Here is a 24,967-nt window from a genome sequence, read left to right as displayed (position 1 = left end):
GAGAGAGGAGAGGCAGAGAGAGAGAGAGGTTCTTCCATCCGCTGGTTCACTCCCCAGATGGCCATAAATGCTGGAGCTGTGTCGATCTGAAGCCAGGAGCCAGGAGCTTCTTCCAGGTCTCCCACGTGGGTGCAGGGGCCCAAGGACTTGGGCCGTCTTCCATTGCTTTCCCAGGCCACAGCAGAGAGCTGGATCGGAAATGGAGCGGCCAGCTCTTGAACCATCACGCATATGGGACGTTAACCTCTGCGCCACAGCACCGGCCCCAAAAAATTTATTTGAGAGGCAGACTTACAGACAGAGAGAAGGAGAGAGAAGTCTCCCTCCAGTGGTTCACTCTCCAAATGGCCACAATGGCCAGAGCTGGGCTGATCCAAAACCAGGTGCCAGGAGCTTCTTAAGGGTCTCCCACGTAGGTGAAGGGACTGAAGCACTTGGGCCATCTTCTCCTTTCCCGGACCATTAGCAGGGAACTGGATCGGAAGTGGAGCAGCCAGGACTCGAACTGGCATCCATATAAGAGCACCACAGGCAGAGGAGATTTAACCTACCATGCCACAGGACTGGCCCCAGGGATATATTTCTATTTGTGTTTTATTCAGTTTCTTTCATTAATGTTTTATAGTTTTCAGTGTAGACATCTCTTTGATTACGTTTGTTCTTAAGTATTTTATTTTTTGTCGCTATTTTGTCACTTATTGTTTGCTTGATTTCTTTTTCAGACAATTTGCTGGTTGTGTATAGAAACTTCATGGATTTCTGTAGATTTTGTATCTTACAGCTGTATTAAATTCAATTCACTTATTCTAATAGTTTCTTATTGGAGTCTTTAGGATTTTATATATGTAAGATTGTGTTGTCTGCAGTCATAATTTGGCTTCTCCCTTTCCAATTTAGATGTATTTTATTTCTTCCTCCTCTCTAATTGCTTTGGCTAGGACTTCCAGTACTGGATTGAGAGGAAATGGTGAGAGTGGGCATCTTGGTTTGGTTCTAGATGTTAGACGTAAAGCTTTCAGTTTTTGCCGCCCATCCAGTATGATGTTAGCTATGGGTTTGTCATAGATAGTCTTTTTAATTATTTATTTATTTATTTTTTATTTTTTGACAGGCAGAGTGGACAGTGAGAGAGAGAGAGACAGAGAGAAAGGTCTTCCTTTGCCATTGGTTCACCCTCCAATGGCTGCCGCGGCCAGTGCGCTACGGCCGGCACACCATGCTGATCCGATGGCAGGAGCCAGGTGCTTCTCCTGGTCTCCCATGGGGTGCAGGGCCCAAGCACCTGGGCCATCCTCCACTGCAGTCCCTGGCCACAGCAGAGAGCTGGCCTGGAAGAGGGGCAACCGGGACAGAATCCGGCGCCCAACCGGGACTAGAACCTGGTGTGCCGGCGCCTCAAGGCAGAGGATTAGCCTAGCCGTGGAGCCGGCTCATAGATAGTCTTTATTATGTTGAAATACATTCTTTCTTTACCTATTTGTTGAGACTGTTTATCAGAAAATAATGTCATTTTGTCATGGTTTTTTTTACATCAACTAAAACCATAGTATAGCTTTTGTCCTTCATTTATTGATTTGCTTATGTTGACATCTTTGCTGCACTGGATCATAGTGATTAATTTTTAAGGATTTATTTATTTGAAAGAGTCACAGAATGAGAGGGAGAAACAGAGAGAAAAGTCTTCCATCTGCTGATTCACTCTCAAATGGTTGCAGTGGCCAGCACTGGACCTGGCCAAAGCCAGGAGCCAGGAGATTCATTTGGGTGTACCTTATGGGTGGCAGGTGCCCAAGTTCTTTAGCCATCTTCTGCTAGATGGGAAGTGGAGTAGCCAGGACACGAGCCAGCATTTATGTGGGATGCTGGAGTTGTGCTGGTATCAAAGGTGGCCGCTTTACCCAGTACATCACAATGCCAGCCACCCGGTAAATAACCTGTTTAATGTACTGTTGTTTGCTAGTGTTTTGAAGATTTTTTTAAGTGTACAGTCACATATCACTTAGCAACAAGGATAGTTTTGAGAAATGTGTCCTTAGTCAGTGTGGTAGTTGTGGGAACATGATAAAGTATCCTCACACAGACTTAGACAGTTACGGCATCAGGAGACCAACATCTTACATGTGTGCATCCGAGACTGAAACTTTCTTATGCGGTGTGTTACTGTACTTCTTTCTGTGCTTCTTTTCTGTGGGTATTTTCCTAGGATCTCAGTTTTTTCTGCCTGCTATGGTAGAATATTGCTATGGTTTGAATATTTATCCCCAGTACTCATAAGGATTGATCTCCAGTGTCTTAGGTTGATGATACTAAGAGGGGGAAACAATCCAATTTGGTGTTTAGAGGTGGGGCCTTTGGAAAGATTTAGGTTGGATTAGATCCTTGGGGTAGAGCCCTTGACTGACTCCTGATGGCTTTATAAAAGATCTCACAGAGGGAAAGGGAACACATCCATTCCCTGCCTTTTGTTATGTGATGCTTTGCTCTCCCTTGCAACTCTGTCAGCAAGAAGGCCAATGCCAGATGAGACCCTAGACCTTGCGTCTCCAGAATGGTGAGCTGAAATAAGCTTCCTATAAAAAAAGAGGCTGCCTCAGGTAATTTGTCATAGTAATGAAAAGCGAATACCTTATGCTTTTACGATTTTACCTGTTAGAATTTTAACTATCCTTTCTTCTGGGGAATACACACTTCTGTCTGCAAGGCCGCCACAAAACACACCAAACACCGAGTTAGAGGAAACGTTTCTTGTCAGGTGGGGGAAGCCTGACAGATGGGGCTGGGGGATGGGGGGGCAAAAGAGTGAGAGAGGAGGAGAGGGATCAAGAGAGAGAGACACGTTTTCAGGAACGGGACCTGTTAAACCTTTGCCAGGGGGAGGGCAGGGAAGTGGGAGCAGCGAATCCCATTCGGATGGGAGTGGAGCTGACACCTGTGGTTGGGCCATGGGGTCACCCAGCAATGGCCTCCGGGGCTAGGGCCTAGGATGGTGTTGGGGATAGATCGCACCACAGATAAGACTGTGCCATTTTCCTAACACTGTCTCCAACTTTAACTGTCCCCCATTAGTTACAACATCCCTGGAAGGATGGCTACATGTAAAGAATTTAAGGTACCAAGTACTGGTATAGATTTGGAATAATGTGAAACTCTCAAACACCACTGGTGGAAGTGTAAATTGGTATAAGTATTACAAAATTGCTTGACAGAAAACTTGTATACCCAACATAAGCACTCCTGACTTTACTTCAGATAACATTGAACAGATATGCAAGAATTAGTAGTTAAAACAGGAACAGTACAATTTCTTTTAAAATTTAAGGAATATTCTTAAAATGGAGTACAATATCACAATGAAAAAATATATTACTGCTACATGCAATAATATAGATGAATCTTAGAAACATAATGGTGATTAGGAGCTGTACACAAAAGAGTTAATATAAGAAATTCAAAGCAGATAAAACTAATCTGTGGTGATAGATCAGGTCAGGATAATGGTTACCTTTTGGTGAATTTATTGACTAGGGGTTGAGGGGCACAAGGGCACATTTGAGAATAGTGAAAATGTTCCATAGTTTGATCAATATTGTGGGTATATGTTATATATGTGTATACAAATATTTACTGATGGGCCTAGCATTTGTGATGCAGCAGGTTAAACCACAATTTGCGACTCCAGCATCCCTTATCTGAGAGCCGGTTCTAGTCCTGGCTGCTCTACTTCCAATCCAGCTTCCTGCTAATGAGCCTGAGAAGGCAGCAGATGATGGCCAAGTTCGTGGGCCCCCTGTCCTCCATGTGAGAGACCTGAGTGGAGTTCTTGGCTCCTGGCTGTTGCAGCTATTTGGGGAATGAATCAGTGGATGGAACATTTCTCTGTGTCTTTCCTCTGGTGCTCTCCTTTTCAAATAAATAAATACTTCCTAAAATATTTACTGTTAGGAAGAGTTGTAGATTGGTGCCTTCTCACACGGGGCACCACAAATGTTAGGAAAAGAGGTGCAGAATAGAGAGGAGGCAGTGTACGAGTTTACAGCCAGACCCAATTTATTCAAAGATAAATTCATGGAGGTGGGTGACCAGCCGCCCATGCGCACACTGATGGAACACATTGCAGAAGGCTCTGACCCCCAGGGATTGAGCCTTTTTATATTTTAGGAGGGGTGGGGGTGAGGGTGGGGGCAGCAGGCAGAGGGGAATTCCTGGAACTGGGCAGGGCCTTGGGAACCTGGAGGAGAATGCAGGTGGGGATGAAGGCAGTAGGGTGGGAGACCCAACTGAGATTCAAGGGCAAGGAGTGCATTCCAATGTTTATCTTTTGAGCAGTGAGCAAGAATGGCTGAGGCTTATGTCCTTGTTCCATCATTTACTGAACTGTAAACTCAGGATTTGTGTATTTCACTGCATGTAAGTTATATTACAATAAAATTTTAAGCTTGCACTCATTATTTCTTGTTCAGCTCTCTCCTTTTGTTTATACCTTTCCCTAAAACCAGTTCCCTGTTTGGCTTCCTTGTTGCTTGTTAAACTCCCTTAAACTTCTTAGTTGCCCACATTTAAAACCTGGTACTCCTTTTATCTCTGTTCTACAATTCATGTTTAAATGTTATCAGCTCTTCCTTTAAAATATCTCCATCCATGCTGTTTCTAAATTTTGTCTTTGCTAAATTTTAGCCTGGATTTTGTCCAGAACCTCACTGTTTTTCCTATTTCTCATACTCAAAACTGTTGTGCATTATGCTAACAACACTTTTTCTGCAGCACCATTCCAGTGGCCTGGTCACTCTGTGCTAGGCCTGTGGTGGGCTCCTGTAGCTGGCACACTAGATGCAGTTGAGGCTTTAGCACTGCATTTGAGACCGGCATAGTCTGGCCTCAGCAGCCCCTACTCCCTGCCACACAGAAGCAGTTCTATGGAAAATGGGTGTGCTTCCTATTGCTAATCCTGTTTGGCTCTTTATTGCTTATTTTCTTATCTCTTCATGCTTTTCCTCCCTAAATGTTTTCTTCCTCAATCAGCCCATCTCAGACCTTCCTAAAGGCGAGTAGGGGATGCATATATATGGTGGGTGTCATGAAATCCATGAAGCGCCCCTGAAATTATATGTAGATGCTCTCAAGTGTGATTTGTGTCAGGAGAAAGGGCTTTTCTGATCACCAGATTATAGCCTCAAAGTTTAATTGACTTAGTGGCCTTTGAAACTAATATAAATTAACTCATTTTGTGTTGCTTTAAAAAAAAACTTGTGTCTCATTAAATCTTAGTTTGAAATTTTTCTGGATAATAAATTATTTTTGTCTATTAAAAAATGTAAGGTCTCTATTAAGTTACATGAAAAGCTCATAGTTTCCAATCTGATAAAATGTCTTCTTCCAGTTTTTTAGGTTTCTAGATATAGTTCTTTTATGGGGTTTATTCTCCTTAAGAGAGAATATTTTTTACTTTGCTGTCTTTAGTTATAGGGGGAAAAATTCTTTTTGCCTCCCACTCCCATTAACTATTCCTAAGCTACTAGACAATACCATTTCTGCATGCATGGATGGAACAATCCCTTTTCCAAGGTATTGATCACATGCTTCATTGCTTTTTCTTTTTCCCCCTGTTTTAGATTCCTATAGGCAATGGAAACTGATCTCAATTCCCAAGACAGAAAGGACCTGGACAAGTTCATTAAATTTTTTGCCCTCAAGGTAGGTAATATGTCTACCCTCTTGAGCCTCAAACTGTCAGAAATAGTTTCCATGCTTCCCCCTTTTGAGAACCCTCTTTGGAAATGTAGCATAACAGCTTGCAGCTTGCCCATTTTAAGGGATACTTCTGTCTGTGTAAACCAAACTGTGAAGTATGGGGGTGGCATTGGGGGCGTAACTAAAAAGTAGCTTCCAATTTTCCAGAGCTACTTGTTCAGAAATCCTTTGGCAAGGCTGTTTGTAGAAATGTCAAACTGTCATGCCAGGTTCCTGGCACAGTGTGTTCCTCAGGGTGGGAAGGAAGACTTGGCTTGGACTGGACAGCATTTTGTGCAGCTTTCCCTGCGCTTCAGCCACCGTGAACCGTCCCGCTTACATCCATTGCCCCTTTCCTCGAATTAAAACTGAATTTTGAATACTATTTCCTAAATCTAAAAATCATGCCAACCTGAATCAGTGCTCAACAATTGTTCTACCAGAACAATCCTTGCAGTTGATGCTGGTTGTAAAATTATATAGAAAGCTTTGGCCTTGTGGACCAAATGCTATGAGTAATTGGTGGAATTCCTGTTTTAAATCTACCGTGAAGTCAGAAGTTTGTGACAGGGAATATGCAGACCTACAGTTGCACTTGTTTCTTTTTTTTTTTTTTTTTTTTTGACAGGCAGAGTGGACAGTGAGAGAGAGAGACAGAGAGAAAGGTCTTCCTTTGCCGTTGGTTCACCCTCCAATGGCCGCCGCGGCCAGCGCGCTGCGGCCGGCGCACCACGCTGATCCGATGGCAGGAGCCAGGAGCCAGGTGCTTTTCCTGGTCTCCCATGGGGTGCAGGGCCCAAGCACCTGGGCCATCCTCCACTGCACTCCCTGGCCACAGCAGAGGGCTGGCCTGGAAGAGGGGCAACCGGGACAGAATCCGGCGCCCCGACCGGGACTAGAACCCGGTGTGCCGGCGCCGCTAGGCGGAGGATTAGCCTAGTGAGCCACGGCGCCGGCCATGCACTTGTTTCTTTATGAACTTCACAGCCACCATGTGTAGCTTTCTTTCTGCTGTGTGAAAATATTATAGATTCCAAGCCTCAAACTATTAATTACTGTTACTGGTTGGCACTTTTCCCTCAGGAGTGTTTATATCTTTTTTGTGGTCTTTCTACTGTTCTTGAACATTTACAACTGTACCCTTTCCTGAAGTATATTTTAGTACTAATTGGCAGGTTTTTAACTCTTTATAGATAAGATTTTAGCTGTGATTAGGCATCTGATCCGTTTAAGACCTCATCTGTTTTGTTTGCTGTTTTTAGACTGTCCAAGTGATCGTCCAGGCTCGACTTGGTGAGAAGATCTGTACTCGCTCATCTTCATCCCCGACGGGTTCAGACTGGGTAAAATTCCTGTTCTTTGCTAAGGGGCATAGTGTGGTGTTTGTCACAAGGAATGAGTGTGAAGTTCTCAAGTCCAGTAATAAGGAATACAATTTATAGTATTACTAATTCCTAGCATTAAAATACCTAATTCCATTTAATCCAGTTACTCAGAAAGTATATCCCTTATCAGATTCTAGTCATTGATTTGTTTCTTCATGTTCTGCTGTGATTGGTGGCAAGCTTAGACCTTAGAAGACAAAAAGCAGTGTCCTGCTGTCTCGTCTTTGTGACAGTAATTAACCTGAGATTTGGAGGCTTGATGCTGGATCTCTCTGTAGGGAAAGGGGAAGTGAATGGCCGTGTTATCAACCACAGCAGTGCCTGCATTATCTAACATACTGCTGTCTCCATAGTGTTCTTGGGAGTGTTTCACATGAAAATCCCTTTTGTTTTCTAGTTTAACTTAGCAATCAAAGATATCCCAGAGGTTACACATGAAGCAAAGAAGGCGCTGGCAGGACAGCTGCCTGCTGTCGGGAGGTCCATGTGTGTGGAGATCTCTCTCAAGACTTCTGAGGTAAACTTGGGGCCAGGCTGGTGTCTTTACTTGCCACTCAAGTCTTCACACTCTGCTTCCAACTCCTTTCTCAGTGTTATGCTGTCTTCCCCCTCTCTGAACTTCTAATCACTCTCTGAAGGCCCTGTAATTTTTTAATTTATTTATTTGAAAGGCAGCATTATACAGAGAGAGAGGTCTTCCATCTGCTGGTTCACTCCCCAGATGACCCCCAACGGCAAGCTCTGGGCCAGGTTGAAACCAGGAGCCAGGAGCTTCTTCTAGCTCTCCCACACAGGTGTCAGGGGCCCAAATACTTGGGCCATCTTTTGCTGCTTTTCCCAAGCCGTAAGCAGGGAGCTGGATCGGAAGGAGAACAGCTGGGGCTCAAAGCTGGCGCCCATATAATAGGCCAGTGCTGCAGGCGGCAGCTTAACACGCTATGCTACAATGCTGACCCGGCCCCATGATTTTTGTACTCATGGCAACCACATAAAGTAAGTTTTTTTTCTTTTAATGATATATTTACTTATTTTAAAGCAGAGTTACGGAGAGGGAAAATCAGAGAGAGCATCTATCTGCTGGTTCACTCCCCAAATGGCCACATTGAGTAGCCAGGAGCTTCATCTGGGTCTCCCACAGGGATACAGGGGCTTTCCCAAGCACATTAGCAGGGAGCTGGATGAGAAGTGGAGCAGCCAGGACTTGAACTGGTTCTCATATGAAATGCCAGCGCTGCAGGCAGTGGCTTTATTTGCTATGCCACAACACTGGCCCCCACTTGACATATTTCTGTTCACCCTTCAAGACACATGTGCACTACAAGAATCTCCCCTTTTTTTGGTAAAGATTTATTTGTTGAGTTATTTATTTATTTTTTAAAGATTTATTTATTTATATGAAAGGCAGAGTTACAGAGAAGGAGAGGCAGACATAGAAAGAGAGATCTTTTTTTATTTTTAAAGATTTATTTATTTATTTGAAAGTCAGAGTTACGCAGAGAGAAGGAATGGCAGAGAGAGAGAGAGAGAGAGAGAGGGAGGGGTTCATCTGCTGGTTCACTCCCCAACTGGCTGCAATGGCAAGAGGTGCGCTGATCCAAAGCAGGAGCCAGGAGCTTCTTCCGGGTCTCCCACGTGGGCCATCTTCTACTGCTTTCCCAGGCCATAGCAGAGAGCTGGATTGGAAGTGGAGCAGCTGGGAATCGAACCAGCACCCATATGGGATGCTGGCACTGCAGGCAGCAGCGGCGCCCCTACCCGCAACGCCACGGCACCGGCCCCGAGAGAGAGAGAGATCTTCCATCTACTGGTTCACTTCCCACATGGCCGTAATGGCTGGAGCTGGTCTGATCTGAAGCCAGGAGCTTCTTCCAGGGCTCCCACACGGTTGCAGGGACCCAAGGACTTGGGCCATCCTCCACCGCCCTCTCAGGCCATCTGGATCGGAAGTGGAGCAGTGAAGACTAAAACCAGCGCCCATATTGGATGTTGGCACTGCAAGCAGCGGCTTTACTCACTACGCCACAGCGCCAGCCCCATATTGATTTATTTTAAAGGCAGAGCTACAGAGAAAGAGAGAGGAGAGACAGAGATAGACGGATGTCTTCCATCCACTGAGTCACTCCTGATGGCTGTAGCAGCCAGGTGTGGGCCAGACCAGACCGAGGAGCCAGGAACTCCATCTAGGTTTCCCACAGGGGACAGGGACAAAAGTACATAGCCCATTTTTTTGCTGCCTTCTCAGGGTCAGTAGCAGGAAATTGGGTGGGAAACAGTAACCAGAACTTTTAGTAGAGAGGTAACTGCTTTATTTAGACTTCTTGGGTGCTTTGTTTATATTTTTTCTAGTGTATATTCTGTTATGATTTTTAAAAATGTATGTACTCACATTTTTCACATTACAATTAAGGCAGATACTGTTACTTGAAAATTTACTAATCTATTTCCACAAGTAAATTGTGACACTGTGTGGTATGATAAAAGGCAAATGGAGTTTGGAGCTACACAAAGCAACTTAATCCCACCCAACTAATATCACCAGTCTAAATGATACCTCATAGTCTTGCAGGGTTTTAATTTGTGAAGTGCTCAACAGGCAGTCAACACATGTTCCTATTCATACCGTAACCATTTTCCTTCCTGTGCTCAGTATATCTTATCTATGCAGTTCTTTAAGTTGTATGTGAGATAAAGAAGCATATGAAAAAAGAATCACTTCTGTGTCCTCAAAACTCAGCATAGAGCCTTGGAAGGCGTATAGTAGGCTTTCATTAATTTTTGTAAATTAATGAATTTATTTGAAAGGCTCAGTTAGAGACAGACACACACACACACACACACACTGAAAGAGATCTTTTGGCCAGTGCGCCGCAGCTCACTAGGCTGATCCTCTGCCTGCGGCGCCAGCACCCCAGGTTCTAGTCCCAGTTGGGGTGCTGGATTCTGTCCCGGTTGCTCCTCTTCCAGTCCAGCTCTCTGCTGTGCCCCGGGAAGGCACATGGGCACTGCACCCACATGGGAGACCAGGAGGATGCTCCTGGCTTCAGAGTGGCGCAGCGCGCTGGCTGTAGCGGCTGTTTGGGGGGTGAACCAACAGAAGGAAGACCTTTCTCTCTGTCTTTCTCTCTCTCACTGTCTAACTCTGCCTGTCCAAAAAAAAAAAAAAAAGAAAGAAAGAGATCTTTCATTCACTGGTTCACTCTCCAGATGACTGGGGCTGGGCTGGGCCAAAGGCAGGAAGCCAGGAGCCAAGAGCTCCATCTGTCTCTATATGGATGACAGGAGCCCAAGTACTTAAGGCCATCTTCCGCTGCTGCCCTGGCACATTAGCAGGGAGCTGGATCGAAAGTAGAGCAGCCAGAACTTGAATTGGCACTCATATGGAATGTCCATGTTGCAGGTGGTGAATTAACCCACTGTACCACAATGCCAGCCCCTCATGAATTTTTTAAAAAATATTTTATTTATTTATTCAAAAGAGATACAGAGAGAGGTAGAGTCAGAGAAGTCTTCTATCCAACCGGCGCCCATATGGGATGCCTGCACTGTAGGCCAGGGCTTTAACCCACTGCGTCACAGTGTTGACCCCCCCCACCTCATGAATTTTTATTGAGTTAATCAATATGTATTCCACAGAGACCCTAGCCCCTGGTAAAACAAAACTTCTTCATGAATGCTGGTTTATAGAATAAATTATTTTTTTTTAATTTTTTTATTTTTTGACAGGCAGAGTGGACAGTGAGAGAGAGAGAGACAGAGAGAAAGGTCTTCCTTTGCCGTTGGTTCACCCTCCAATGGCCGCCGCGGCCAGCGTGCTGTGGCCGGTGCACCGCGCTGATCCGATGGCAGGAGCCAAGAGCCAGGTGCTTTTCCTGGTCTCCCATGGGGTGCAGGGCCCAACCACTTGGGCCATCCTCCACTGCACTCCCTGGCCACAGCAGAGGGCTGGCCTGGAAGAGGGGCAACCGGGACAGAATCCGGCGCCCCGACCGGGACTAGAACCCGGTGTGCCGGCGCCGCTAGGCGGAGGATTAGCCTAGTGAGCCGCGGCGCCGGCCAGAGAATAAATTATTTTTCTAAGCCTCTTTGATCTCTCAAGCATCTGTTAAGATATGTTTGTAGACTGTTCTGATTGTCTTAGAGAAGCCACATCACACTCTTGGATATAGGGGATGAAGGATACACATCTAAATTTTAGGGAGACCTGGATGAAGTGCCTGGCTCAGCCCCAACCATTGTGGCCATTTGGGGAGTAAACCAGCAGATGGAAGATCTATCTCTCTGTCTCTCCCTCTCTCTCTGTAATTCTGACTTTCAAACTAAAAAAAAAAAAAATCTTTAAAAATAATAATAAAGTAAATTTTATCTAGAATACATAAAAGTTCTGTTTCATGAAGTAATGCAAATTTACTCCAAAGCTTAAAATAGGCCTCATGGGTGCCGGTTCATGTCCCGGCTGCTCCTCTTCCAATCAAGTTCACTATGGCTTGGTCCTCTGCATCCATGTGGAAGACCTGGCTCCTGACTTCAGATCAGCCTGTGGTAGCCATTTGGGGAATGAACCAGTGGATAGAAGACCTTTCTCTCTGTTTCTCTTTCTCTGTGCCCGTAACTCTGCCTCTCAAAATAAATTAATAAATAAAATCTGTTAACAAAGAAAACAACTAAGCCTCTTCCAACTGATCAGTGGAAAAATTACCTGTGACTGTCACAGTAGGTTAACACACAGAAGTGTTGTAAGATTGAGGGATTCTGATTGTAGTCTTTTACTTATTTATTAATTTTAATGTTTATTTGAAAGGCGGCACAAGAGAGACAGAGATATCTTCCATCTGCTAGTTCACTCACCCAGTGCTGGGGCTGGGCCAGGCCATAGCCAGGAGCCAGGACTGGAACCAGGCACTCCAATGTGGGATGCTTGTGTCTCAACACAATGCTGTGAACAACACATGCCAGTCTTCTCGTTTTTTTCCCTTATCCACTGGGTAAGTCTGTTCAGAATAACATAGAAAGTTGGGCTGAAGACAGACAACTAAAATACTTTTAAGTAAGGAGTTTGTTAAGGTAATAAATTTGCTTATCTGTGGAAGATACCTAAAATTACCCACTGTGGAATTGAAGGGAAAGAGCTGTCTGTCATTTTGCAACTATTGGCCTTTCTGAATGGCACTTTGGAAATATGTAGCAGATCTTAGAAGCCTGTATTTTTTGTTCCAGGGTTACTAATTCTGAAAGTTTGCCTCCAAGAAATTGAGAGTGTGAGTTTTAGTCTCAAGGCTTTTTATCACAGTGTGGTTTGTACTAATGAAAACTTGGAAACAATTTGTATTTTCTAGGATGTATTTTACTTGGATAAAAGCAGTTGTGTGGCTGAATACTGTATCACTGTTAAAAATGATGTTGTATTTTTAATTATGAGGAAAATTTTATGATGTATTTATTAAGAGTAAAGCAGGTGATAAATATGATATATAATGTGATCCCACTTGTATTTAGAAAAGTGGCTGGTTGGATTCTAAATTGACATCCCCCCCCCCCCTTTTACTTACCTGTACTTTCCAATATTTTTAAAAATTTATTTTATCTATTTTAATTTTATTTGAAAGGAAGTGGAGAGAGCTTCCATCTGCTGGGTCACTCTCCAAATGTCTGCAACAAAGAGGGCTGGGCCAGGCCAAAGCCAAGAGCCTGATACTTCAGCTGGCCCTTCCATGTGTGGCAGACTCAAATACTTGAGCCATCATCTGCTGCCTCCCGGGGAGTGGGATCAGGAGCGCAGTAGTGGGGATTCAAAACAGGCACTCCCACACCCCAAGCAGCAATCTAACCACCACTACCTTCCAGTATATTTAAAGTGACCGTGTACCGCTTTGCAATAAAAAAAGAAGGTAATTTTTTAAAAGATCAAACAAATTTCAATTGTCTTATCTACAGGGAGATTCTATGGAGCTGGAAATTTGGTGTCTTGAAATGAACGAAAAGTAAGTGCTTCTATCTTTGGATCCTTGGTTGTGGTGGCTGAGGAGATAAAGCACATGATGTCATGTGAAAGCAGGCCTTTGTTTTCAGAGTCCTGCAGGGCTTTCTGACCTGCTTACAAAGCCAGTGGGTCTTTGCTACAATTTGCTTCATGCTTGGCTTCCAGCCTCAGCACAGAGATGACCTTCAGAGGGGCGGCAGTCCAGAGAGACTCAGACCCCGCAGGGAAAGAAGCCGCAGGGAGAGCTGAAAAGGCTGTGTTGTGTTCCCAGGGTACAGCTCGTTCTCCGGTTAAATCCCTGGCGAGCTCTTGTAACATGACTGCTCTGTTTTGTCTGCTTTCTGTGTGGCAGGCATCCAAGGAGACTTCCCCTCACTGCCGCATTTTACACACTGCGTTGGTCATGGAATGGAGATGGAGATTATTTCCTCCTTTCTGAAGCAGATTAGCTTCCCTCCTGCCTGCAGCTTCTGTTTTCAAAGAGTAGGCAGGAAAATTGAGGAAATATCAACGCATGAAAAATCTTAGTGATAAGTGCTGTGGTGTGAGCATTATTTTCTCTTAAGATTTATTTATTTATTTGCAAGGCAGAGTTACAGAGAGCAGAGGCAGAGAAAGAGAGAGAGAGAGATCTTCCAACTGCTGGTTCACTCCCCAAATGGTCACAAAGACTGGGGCTGGGCCAGGCTGAAGCCAGGAAATTGGAACTCCATCTGGGTCTCCCATGGGGGTGGCAGGGACTCAAGCACTTGGGCCATCTTTTGCTGCTTTACCAAGTGCATTGGTAGGGAGTTGGATCTGAAGTGAAGCAGCTGGGACACACACCAGTGCCCATATGGGATGTTAGTATTGCAGGCAGCAGCTTAGCCTGCTAAGCCACAATACTGACTGACCCCTGTTTTCTTTCTTAAATATAAAGCAATTGCCAGGTTATAGTTCAAAATTTTAGTACCAAACACTTTTCTCCAGATTTCCTGTTAGATTGTGTAGTACACAGCTCAGGAGAGAGTACATGGCAACATCAGAATGTATGTGTTTTTAAATGGGCTGCTTTATGTCTTTGCAAGATAACCACTTCAAAGCTAGAAAGAAAACACCCAGCACCTTTGGTGCAGTCCACCTGTGTCCAGAGCATGAGAAAGTAAAACTTTGGCTTACCCTAGCATCTGGTGATAAACTGACAACTGATTATCCCTCTAGTTCAGAACATGCTTTAATCACCATTTTTGCCTTGTGCAGTTCCAGCATTTAATAGCAGAACGTTGACAGTGAATGTGTGTTCCTCAGGTGTGATAAAGAAATCAAAGTTTCCTACACGGTGTACAACAGGCTGTCACTGCTGCTGAAGTCTCTCCTTGCAATAACTCGGGTAACGCCAGCCTACAGACTCTCCAGAAAACAGGGGCATGAATACGTCATACTGTACAGGTAAACAGCATAGATGTACCTCTTGACCCACTCATCAGCCTTACCATGTTGTACATTGTCTGATTGCCATTCAGGTGTCCTGTGATTATGATTGGTTGGATTGTTGATGCTAAAGATTTAATGTGATCGCTATCCAGTCTTATGAACCTCAGCTTTCCAAGCCACCAGGTTCATTGTCCTTTTGTATTTGTATAGGCTTGATTCTTGTATAATAGATTTTTGAAATCTGTGCTGATACACATCTCAAATCAGGAAATAGAGCTTAAGACATCTTAAAACAGGCTATTTTGGGGAGGTTGAACAATCTTCTATATTCGAGCATTAAATTAAAAACGTTTGGGCTAACCACTATTTCTGTTTAAATTTTAGATTTTTATTTATTTTATTTGAAACACAGAGAGATACAAAGACAGAGAAAGATCTTTATCCACTGCTTCATTTCCCAAATGCTTGCAACAGCCAGGGACAGACCAGGCTGAAGCAGAGTCAAGAGTTCACGTTGGGTCTCATGTGAGTGGCAGGGGACCCAAGTCCTGGAGCCCTCACCTGCTGCCCCTCAGAGTGTGCATTATCAGGCAGCTGGAAATGGGAGTGGAGCCAGGACTTGATCACGGGCATTGATTCCAGTTCAGATGCCTGTCCCAAGCAGCGTCTGAAACACTATGCCAAACATCTGTCTCCAGTTTGTTTTTTTACTAATTTATTTACTTATTTAAAAGGCAGAATTACAAAGAAAGAGGGAGAGAGATGGAGAGGGCCAGGAAGTGAGAGAGAAAATGAGAATGAGATTCCATCCACTGGTTCCCCAAATGGCCACAAACCAGGAGCCTTGAACTCCCAACTGAAGTATCCCAAGTAGGTGGCATGGATCCAAATACCTGGGCCATCTTCAGCTGCTTTCCCAGGTATATTAGCAGGGAGCTGGATCAGAAGTGGGGCAGCTGGAACACAAACCAGCATTGCAGTGTGGGTGGAATGCCAGTGTTGCAAGCAGCAGGTTACCCCACTGCGCCACAATGCTGGCCCTCTTAATCAGTTTTTGTGGACTTCTCCATAGCCTTCCCAGGTCTGAAAATCACTATTTTATTCACATATAATACAAACTTATTTTCTGTCTCCTACCTCTCATTTACCTGTACTAAGCTCCTTCCCTTTGATTGTTTTTTTTTTTTTTTTTTTTTTTAATGGTAAAAAAATTTATATTTAGAATTAGCCAGCCGGACTTAGTTTAGGTGATCCCAGTTTTGTTGGTGACATCCAGAGCATCATAGCCAGGAGCCAGTTGAACACACATGTGCCTTCCCTCCAGCAGGTCTGTCAGGTATTGTCTTTGGCCACATTGTGTCATAGAGTTTCTTCACAGCTTGTTTTATCTGGGGCTTGTTGAACACGAGTCTGTCGTTGTCTTCTATCTTCATAGTCAGCTCAGGGGCAGCTGGATAATGGCTTAATACTCATGCTTGTTTCTCCTTGGGGCACGCTGTGCTGCCAGAGGATAGTGTCTTGGGCCCCCAGAACCTGCACAACGTGTGGGTCTTCTTTTGTTCTGTGGCTGTGGATGCTTTTCTACACTTCTTGATCTTCTTGGCCTTCAAAGTCTTGACTTTGACTTTGGCTTTGGCTTTGGGGGAGGCAGGAGCTTCCCTCTTTGCCTTCAGCACCATCTGGTGAAAGGCCCCTTTTTTTTTTTAAGATTTATTTATTAATTATTTATCTTCCATCAGCTGGTTCACTCCCCAAATAGCTGCAATGGCTGAGGCTGGACTGGTCTGGCGCCAGGCACCAGGAGCTATCCAGGTCTCCCAGGTTGGATGCAGGTTTGGCCATCTTCCACTGCTTTCCCAGGCTCATTAGCAGAGAGCCAAATAAGAAGTGGAGCAGCCGGGGTCAAACCAGTGCCCTTGTGGCCAGTGTTGAAGGCAGCGGTTTAACCTGTTATGCCACAATGCTGGCACCCTCTTTGATTCTTTTTAAGATTTATTTTATTTATTTGAAAGGCAGAGTCAAGAGAAAGAGAGATCGATCTTCCATCTGGTGGTTTACTCCCCAAATGGCCACAAAGTCTGGAGCTGGGCCAGACCAAAGCCAGAAGCCAGGAACTTCTGGGTCTCCCATGTGGGTGCAGGGGCCCAAAAACTGGGACTACCTTCCACTGCTCTCCCAGGCACATTAGCAGAGAGATGGATCAGAAGTGGAACAGCCGGATTCAAACCAGCGCCCATATGGGATGCAAGCATCGTAGGTGGTGACTTTATCTGCTACACCACAATGCTGGCCCCTCTTTGATTCTTATATAGGTAGCCAGACTATACTCATTGAGTAATATTGCTCTCTCCAAAGATAAAGAAACAAAGGCGAACTCTAAACCTTGGTACAAAAAAGATTAGCAGTTGAATTGAAGGCTTTAGTAATATAGGCAGCATATTTTACACACTGCACCACTATTCAAATAAGAGTCAACTGACTCAGATTCTGTCAGATTTTTATTAAATGGACCTACCAAGATCTCTTTTGGCAATATTTTGTTATTTTTATTTTTTTTAAAAAGATGCATATACTTATTTGAAAGGCAGATGTATAAAGAGGCAGAGGCAGAAGCTAGAAGTCCGTTATCACTGCTAAAGATTTTCTAACAAAATTAATTTATTTATTGTGATTGTTTTTAAATATTTATTTACTTATTTATTTGAAAGGCAGAGCTACAGAGAGGGAGAAGGAGAGGTAGAGGCAGAGAGAGAGAAGTCTTCCATCTGCTGGTTCAATACCCAAATAGGCACAATAGCCAGTGCTGGGCCCTAGCCAGGAGCTTCTTCAGGGTCTACCATGTGCCCAAGCACTTGTGGCATCTCCTGCTGCTTTCTCAGGCCATTAGTAGGAGTTGGATCAGAAGCGCAGCAGCCGGCACTCGAACTGGCACCCATATGGGATGCCAGCACTGCAGGTGGTGACTTAACCCACTAAGGTACAGTTCCGGCTCTGATAATAAAGTTTTTTTTAAGAACACAGCCCAGCCTTTTCCTTACATATTAGCTATATTTACTTTCGCACTAAGAAAGCCGAGTAGTTGCTACAGACTGCATGGCATACAAATCTCGAATAGCCTTGAGCCAGTCCTCCATTCCTGGAGGTATTTATATACATTTCTCCCATAATGGACTATAATCCCCAGACCTGGGTCTCAGATTTATCTTTATCCCTAATAAACCATGGGGCTTTATTCATTGTGGGAGCTTAGTTTTTACTAAATAAACATAAGTATATGTTTAATTTTTTTTGTAAAGAAATCCTTTTTTAAAAAATTTTTTAGTTGCCCATGTTGTTGTGCTGTGGGTTAACCGCTGTGGCCTGTGATGCCAGCATCCTCCAACAGAGCATGACATTGAGTGCCAGCTGCTGCACTTCCAGACAGCTCCCTGCTCATGTGCCTGGGAAACAGTAGAAGATGGCCCAAGTGTATGGGTCCCTGCACCCATGTGCAAGACCTGGAGTGGGTTCCTGGCTCCTGGCTTCCACCTGGCCTGACCCAGCCCCAGCTGTTGAGGCCATTTGAGAGAGTGAGCCAGAGGATGGGAGATCTCTGTCTCTCTCTTGCTCATTCTCTGTAACTCTGCCTTTCAAATATATAAATAAATCTTACAAAAAAAAAAAAAAGCTAGAAGTCAGCTATCACTGTTAAAGATTTTCTAACAGGAAAGAAATTTATTTATTGTTATTTTATTTGTAAGACAGAGATTCATCTTCCATCTTCCATCTGCTATCTCTTGGTTTGCATCCCAGGTGCCCACGGGTGGGGATGGACCAGACCAAGTCAGGAGTCTGGGATTCGCTCAGGGTCCTTGAACTCACTCAGGGTCTCCTGCGTGGTGGCAGGAAGCTGAGTTGGAAGGAGAGCCAAGGTCTAAGCCTAAACATCTGAGATGGGATGCAAGCGTCCCACGTGGTGGCTGCACTGCTGTGCCAGATGCCGGCCCCTAATTGTTAACACTGTTTTGTGAAAATACATTCAGATATTTTAAATCCAGATTTGTTTGTTTATGTTGACAGAACTTCCCGGGGAAATTCTGTTATGTTCATTTGTGTCCTTTCGGAATAGCCTCACCTTGTTACTTATTCTGTGCTGGAGAACCTTTTCTGCTGTCTTCCCCATGCACTTGGGAGTGGCTGACAGGCATGCAGAGCTCCAGGTCTTCTCATGGCCATCTCAGATCTGTTTACCAATTTTGGTTGTGTAGTCGTTATTTCCCACTAGGTTGTATTTTTAAAATGCATTGCAAGAACAAGAGCAGAGAAAAAACTTAATAGCAGCTTCTTCTTAACTATTTTCCTCATTTCTTAACCAGCTCTCTCCAAATATATCTAGGCCTGCAGCTTAGTTTAAGTCGTTAGTAGCATTAAGGTCCCATTGGGAGACGTATTCATGCAAATAAGGAAAGAAAGGCTTGTTTTTGTTTTGTTCCTAGGTGTTTGGGCTATGTGAACTCTTAGAGTAAAGAATCAAGTAATATTTCCTTTTTCTTCCCTGCAGGATATATTTTGGGGAAGTTCAACTGAATGGCCTAGGAGAAGGTATGTATGAAGGTTGAAAAACACTTGTATTGCGACCAGTGTTGTGGCATAGCAGGTAAAGCTGCCTCCTGCGATACTAGCATCCTCTATGGGCGCCAGTTCCGGTCCAGACTGCTCCGGTTATGATCCGCCTCCCTGCTAATGTGCCTGAGAAAGCAGCAAAAGTTGGCCTAAGTCCTTGGGCCCCTGCTATCCATGTGGGAGACCTGGAAGAAGCTCCTAGCTCCTAGCTTCTGACTGGCCCAGCCCTGGCTGTTGTAGCTGTTTGAGGAGTGAACCAGCGGATGGAGGATCTCTCTCTTTCTGTCTCTCCCTCTCTCTCTTTCTGGAACTCTGCCTTTGAAATAAATAAATCTTAAAAAAAAAAAAAAAAAAAAAAAAACCACTTGTATTAAGGGCTCTCTTGACTTCTTAAATGAGCCTGATTGCCAACTATAGTAATATGTAGCTAGTACACTTAATACATATAAGTAAGGAAAAAATGGAAAGCAGGTTAGGTGGTCCCGGGATCTTTAAGGGATAACCAAATAATTCAACTCAAATTTCTAGAAACTTAACTACTCTTACTCTTCACATAATTGCCTATTTCTCTAGTTTTCTTTTTCTGTTTAAAGATTTGTTTATTGTTTGCTTGAAAGGCAGAGTTGCAGAGACAGGGAGAGAAAGAGATCTTCCGTCCACTGGTTTACTCCCCAAAATGGCCACAACAGCTGGGGCTGGTTCAGGCAGGAGCCAGGAAGTCCCTCCGTGTATCCAACATGGGTATAGGGGCGCAAGTACTTAGGCCATCTTCTGCTGCTTTTCCCAGGCACGTTAGCAGGGAGCTGGATCAGAAGTAGAGCAGCTGGGACTTGAACTGATGCCCATATGGGATACCAGCATCGCTGCAGGCAACTTTACCTGCTGCACCACAACACTGGCCCCCATTTCCCTAGTTTTCTACAATGAGCATGTTAACTGTTTCTGATGAGCACCAACTATTTGGAAAAAGGAGAAATGAAACCAAGAAAACCAGGAAAGCTGGGTTGGAAGTGTCACCTGCAAGGGGACTCTTCTGTACTTAGCTGTGGAGTGGCTGCGTAGGTGGGAGTGGTTCTTCATATGTTGAGATGGCCTGTGTGATCCCTGGGGTTCCTTCTCTGTATCGTTGGGTGAGGCATGTGACATGCCTAGACAGGGCTGGTTGCAAAGGTCTCAAGTTTTAGGACTAACAGTTATTTCTTTTTTTATTCTTTGAAATGATTTTCCTTGGAAAGCGAGTGCTGTCCCCTGCCAATATTGGGTTGATGTAGAATCATTTGGAAGAGGAAAACCTAGGTTTATACATAAACACAGATATGGGAAATTGAGACACTGCACTCATGGTGCTAAATGGGTATAGCCAGAATTAATGTGAAAAATCCAGGGGAAGACACACTAGGAGTAGTGTTAGTATTCTCTGGGGTAGGAGAAAGCTAATAATTTTTCTTCTCCTAGGTTTCCAGACTGTTCGTGTTGGGACAGTGGGCACCCCCGTGGGCACCATCACTCTTTCTTGTGCTTACAGAATTAACTTGGCATTCATGTCAACCAGGTGAGGGAGAGTTCTGGAACCCGAAAGAACTCTTCCAAAGGTTTTAAATTGCTTTTTCCTCCTCAAACTCCAAGGCTAAGAATACAACTCAACTTTGCCATTGCTGAAAGTAGTCCCTTTAGAAGAATAAAATGGAGAAAGAAAGCGCAGTTGTCAGACTGGAAAATTAGTGTCCCAGAGCCAGTGTGTCCCAGATGTAGAGCTTGGGGTTTGTATTTGAGAGATTGCAGTAGTTAAGGCCCTGGTGACACCTGCTGATGGATACGAAGTGAGGGGTCTCTGAGGCCTTGGGGGTGGGGGGGGAAGTGCTCGAAAGGCATTCTGGTCAGTACTGCAATCTGCTTATTGCATTACAGGCAGTTTGAGCGGACCCCACCTATCATGGGGATTATCATTGATCACTTTGTGGACCGGCCCTATCCCAGCTCCTCTCCCATGCATCCCTGCAATTACAGGTGAGGAATGTGAAAGGTGCTTTCCCAGATGGCATCCGTTTTGCACAGGTGCATAGAGCCCCTTTGTCAGCACTCCCCGTGCGTGCTGACCCCAGGTGGAGGGAAATCAAGTGACCAGTTTTCCTGCTCATGCCTCTATGGTATACCAAGACTTGGGGTATACAGAATGTTAGAAAATTTGTGGGCATTTGGATCTTGTTAGTAATAGAACATTTCTCAGTAGCAGATTACTTAGAGACAACAAGAATGGCAGTTATTTGTGGAATGTTCTTGGCAAATTAGTTTTCAGGTTTCCATCTGGCATAATTAGTTATACATTGGAATAAAATGTCTCCAGGTCTAGATTGCAACAAACAGAATTCTCTAGAGGGTGAAATAGATGTGTTTCAGATCTTACTTTTATGTGATGGATTTGTGAAGTTGATAGATTTGTCTTTAGGGATTCAGCTTGCATTTCACTGAGTCTATTATTGGTAATTTTGAAGATCCAAGACTGGCCCCCTACGTTGGCCTGGATTAAGAAAGGACTCTCAAGTGGTAGGAGAGGTAGGCTGTTTGGGTTTTAAAGAGGTCATTGTCCAATCTCTAGATGCTGATCTCTGGAAATGTTTGAAATTATCAAGGAATCGACATGCCTCTCTTGTCATTGTGAACTCTGCCTGACAGTTCTTGGCACAGTTCCAGTCCTCCTCTCACCACCCTTTGTATCCTCTCTGAAGTTGAGTGCCACCACATAAAATCCATTGTTTCTGTTCCTCTCACCTTAGAGCTACCGGTGAGGACCCCGGGGTCGCGTACCCATCCGTGGAAGACTCTCAAGAAGTGTGCACCACCTCTTTTTCCACCTCCCCTCCATCCCAGGTAGGGAAGCAGCTTCTGGAGTGGTGACAGCTCTGCAGTAAAGATGTATGAGCCTTAGGGAGCAGTGTCCAAAGTTGGCTACAGTCCCCTTTTGTGAAAGTGAGGATTGTTTTAATGGAATTTTCTAGGGTTGAGGAGACCTTCTTTCCAATGGCTATCATTGCCATGTTTCTCACCTGGAACTGCTCTGAACCCCTGGGATTCCATGGAGCCTTTACCTTCCTCACCACATCTTCTCAGTCCCTAGAAAATCAGTCACAGGATTCCAAACATCCTGTCCCAGAGAGGTGCACTCATGCGTCCTTGTGAATGTAGTAACGACTTCGCTTTGGAAGTGACGGATTTGTTCCTAATAATGCAATAATGGAAAGAACCCCAAAAGAGCAAATGATTCCTTGGTATAAGATTGCCAGTAAGAAACCCAGAGTGCAGCCTTTCGCAGCTGACACAGATTTCTGCCAATCCCCATTTTCTGTGCAGATTTTTTTTTCACCGTCAAAATTTTTGCTTGAGTCTGTCTGCCGTGGCAAACCCAGTCTCAATGAAAGACCCCAAACAATGCTGTCGGCTTCCTGGAGGAAGCTTCTCCTCGGTCTTGTTGGGTAGCATGCACGGTGCTGACACTGTCGGCCAGGCAGTAGTCTTTTCCAGCTGACTGAATTCGGGGGCACGTTCCTTCCCTTCCACCCCTAGTGCTTCCGCTCCCTTCTCTGCCACCAGGTCCCTGCCCACACCCCCACCCCTCCCCCAGCTGTCTCCATTGTCCCTCTCTCTGCCTTTCATGTCAGGTGATTTCTCTTAGACCTACCTTAAATTATCAGCCCACGATTACTCTTTAACCTGGCCATTTATTAACTTCTTACATAGGTTTTTATTTTCTGTTTGTTTTTTAATTATGAAAACTAAAACATTTTCCATCTGGGGTTGTTTAGGAGGGATCAGTTTAAAACCGTGGTTCTAATCTGTTTCAGTAGCAGGAGGTAACGCCCGGGAGTGACACTGCAAAGTCCACGGATCACTCTCATCTCTATGGTTGTGATTTATTTAGCGTGTAAGAGATTCTTGTTTGCAGTTGCAAGCTGCCCACTTTGGTTCGGGGTATGGGAATGATTGCCCTCCCCCGTGAATGTGTGTAGGTGTGGGTTGTCCGCATTGTGCTGGGCAGGGCTGGTATGCACAGTGACATGGCAACACTGACAAAAAAGCGGGGGGGACAGGCCTACTCTCTTACCCTTGCGTTAACAGGAGTAGATTCATTTTTCACCATCCAGCATGTGGACATACACAATTTAAGCTCACTGCTTGAACAGTTTTATTTTGTTCTATGTATAGTTAGTACATAAGCAGTGCATAGAGCTGAGACTCGAGAGCGAAGGGGTGACGGTTTGGAGGAATTTGACCCCAAGAGTAAAGGGATGCACCTGGTGTTTACATAAAATTGGTTGGCCTGTGTAAAGAGAGGCCATCTTTTTCTTGGTATCATTTGTATTTGTTGTGTCTTGTCACAATTCAGAAGTAGATGACGCCAAGGTTTTATCAGTAATATGCATGCCATAGGGGAGCCCTGTCACTAGTCCCTGGTAACCTCTGATACAATTTGGTGCAGTGTGAACCTCAGCGGTAGAGAGAAAAGCATCTGTTGCTAGTTCTTGTTTCTGTTAACATTGAGATAGCATCTTCCTTAGATTAGCCTTGGGGCTTGCATAACTAATAGACAACTTTTATTAGAACTTTTGGTAGAGTAGTAAATACATGTATTGTCATGTTTGTTGTTATTTGCACAGAGTCGAGCAATACTTGTGACCCTAAACCTGCTATGGTGACCTAAAGTTGTACCTCCAATTTTAAGTGAAGCGCATTACTCAGTTTTTTTTTTTTTCTTAAAGATCAATTCAGGGCCGGCGCTGCGGCTCACTAGGCTAATCCTCTGCCTGCAGCGCCGGCACCCCGGGTTCTAGTCCCGGTTGGGGCACCAGATTCTGTCCCAGTTGCTCCTCTTCCTTTCCAGCTCTCTGCTGTGGCCCAGGAAGGCAGTGGAGGATGGCCCAAAGGACCTGCACCCTCATGGGAGACCAGGAGAAGCACCTGGCTCCTGGCTTCGGATCAGCATGGTGCGCCGGCCGCAGCGGCCATTGCGGGGTGAACCAACGGAAAAAGGAAGACCTTTCTCTCTGTCTCTCACTGTCCACTCTGCCTGTCAAAAAAAAAAAAAAATCAATTCATTTATTTGAAAGGCAGAGTCACAGACAGAAAGGGAAGTGGAAAGAGTCACAGATAGAGAGCTTCATCCACTGGTTCACCTGACAAATGGCCACAAAAAGCAATGCTTAGCCAGACTGAAGCCAGGAGCCAGGAGCTTCTTCCAGGTCTCCCACGTGGGTGCAGTGGGCCAAGCACTTGGGCCATCTTCCACTGCTTTCCCAGACACATCAGCAAGGAATTGGATTGGAAGTGGAGCAGCCAGGATTTGACCGGCACCCATATGGTATGCTGGCACTGTAGATGGTGGCTTTAACTGCTGTGCCAGAGTGCCAGCCCCTCTTACTCAGTTTTAAAAACGGAAGGGAGGGGCCGGCTCTGTGTGTAGCAGATGGGTCCGCCGCCTGCCTTGCTGGCATCCCATGTGGGCACCAGTTTGAATCTCAGATGCTCCACTTTTGATCCAGCTCTCTGCTGTGGTCCTGGAAAGCAGTAGAGGATGGCCCAGGCCCTTGGGCCCCTACACCCCTGTGGGGGACCAGGAGGAGGCTCTTGGCTCCTAGCTTCGGATCGGCCCAACTCCGGCCACTGTGGCTGTTTGGGGAGTGGATGGACCTGCGAATGGAAGACATCTCTCCCCAGCCCCTCTCTCTCTGCCTCTGCTTCTGCCTCTCTATAATTCTGACTTTCAAGTAAAATAAGTACATCTTTAAAAAAAAAAAAAAAAAAGGAAGGAAGGAAGGAAGGGCAAGACCCCAAATAATCATGTTTATATACAGCTTTGAAATTATAAGAA

At 44.8% G+C, this 24,967-nt stretch overlaps 1 protein-coding gene across 14 annotated transcripts in view; it reads left to right on the top strand.

The window, feature by feature from the left end:
• Positions 1-24,967, top strand: part of ATG13 (autophagy related 13) — a 67,958-nt gene that overhangs the window by 28,958 nt on the left and 14,033 nt on the right. For all 14 annotated transcript variants that reach the window (XM_002709079.6, XM_008270389.5, XM_008270363.5 and 11 more), the window contains exons 3-11: positions 5,610-5,691; positions 6,990-7,070; positions 7,510-7,629; positions 13,044-13,090; positions 14,377-14,517; positions 19,043-19,083; positions 20,560-20,656; positions 21,013-21,111; positions 21,879-21,972. In XM_002709079.6, coding sequence (XP_002709125.2) covers positions 5,623-5,691; positions 6,990-7,070; positions 7,510-7,629; positions 13,044-13,090; positions 14,377-14,517; positions 19,043-19,083; positions 20,560-20,656; positions 21,013-21,111; positions 21,879-21,972 — 789 coding nt within the window. In that variant the 5' untranslated portion in view covers positions 5,610-5,622. The remainder of the gene's footprint in view (positions 1-5,609; positions 5,692-6,989; positions 7,071-7,509; positions 7,630-13,043; positions 13,091-14,376; positions 14,518-19,042; positions 19,084-20,559; positions 20,657-21,012; positions 21,112-21,878; positions 21,973-24,967) is intronic.

This window comes from Oryctolagus cuniculus, chromosome 1 (genome assembly GCF_051225735.1).
Source record: "Oryctolagus cuniculus isolate XC-2025 breed Fujian yellow rabbit chromosome 1, ASM5122573v1, whole genome shotgun sequence".
In the NCBI taxonomy this organism is placed as follows: Eukaryota; Metazoa; Chordata; class Mammalia; order Lagomorpha; family Leporidae; genus Oryctolagus; species Oryctolagus cuniculus.
Note: the sequence above shows the minus strand (reverse complement) of the source record. Positions and strands in the feature narration are given on the sequence as shown.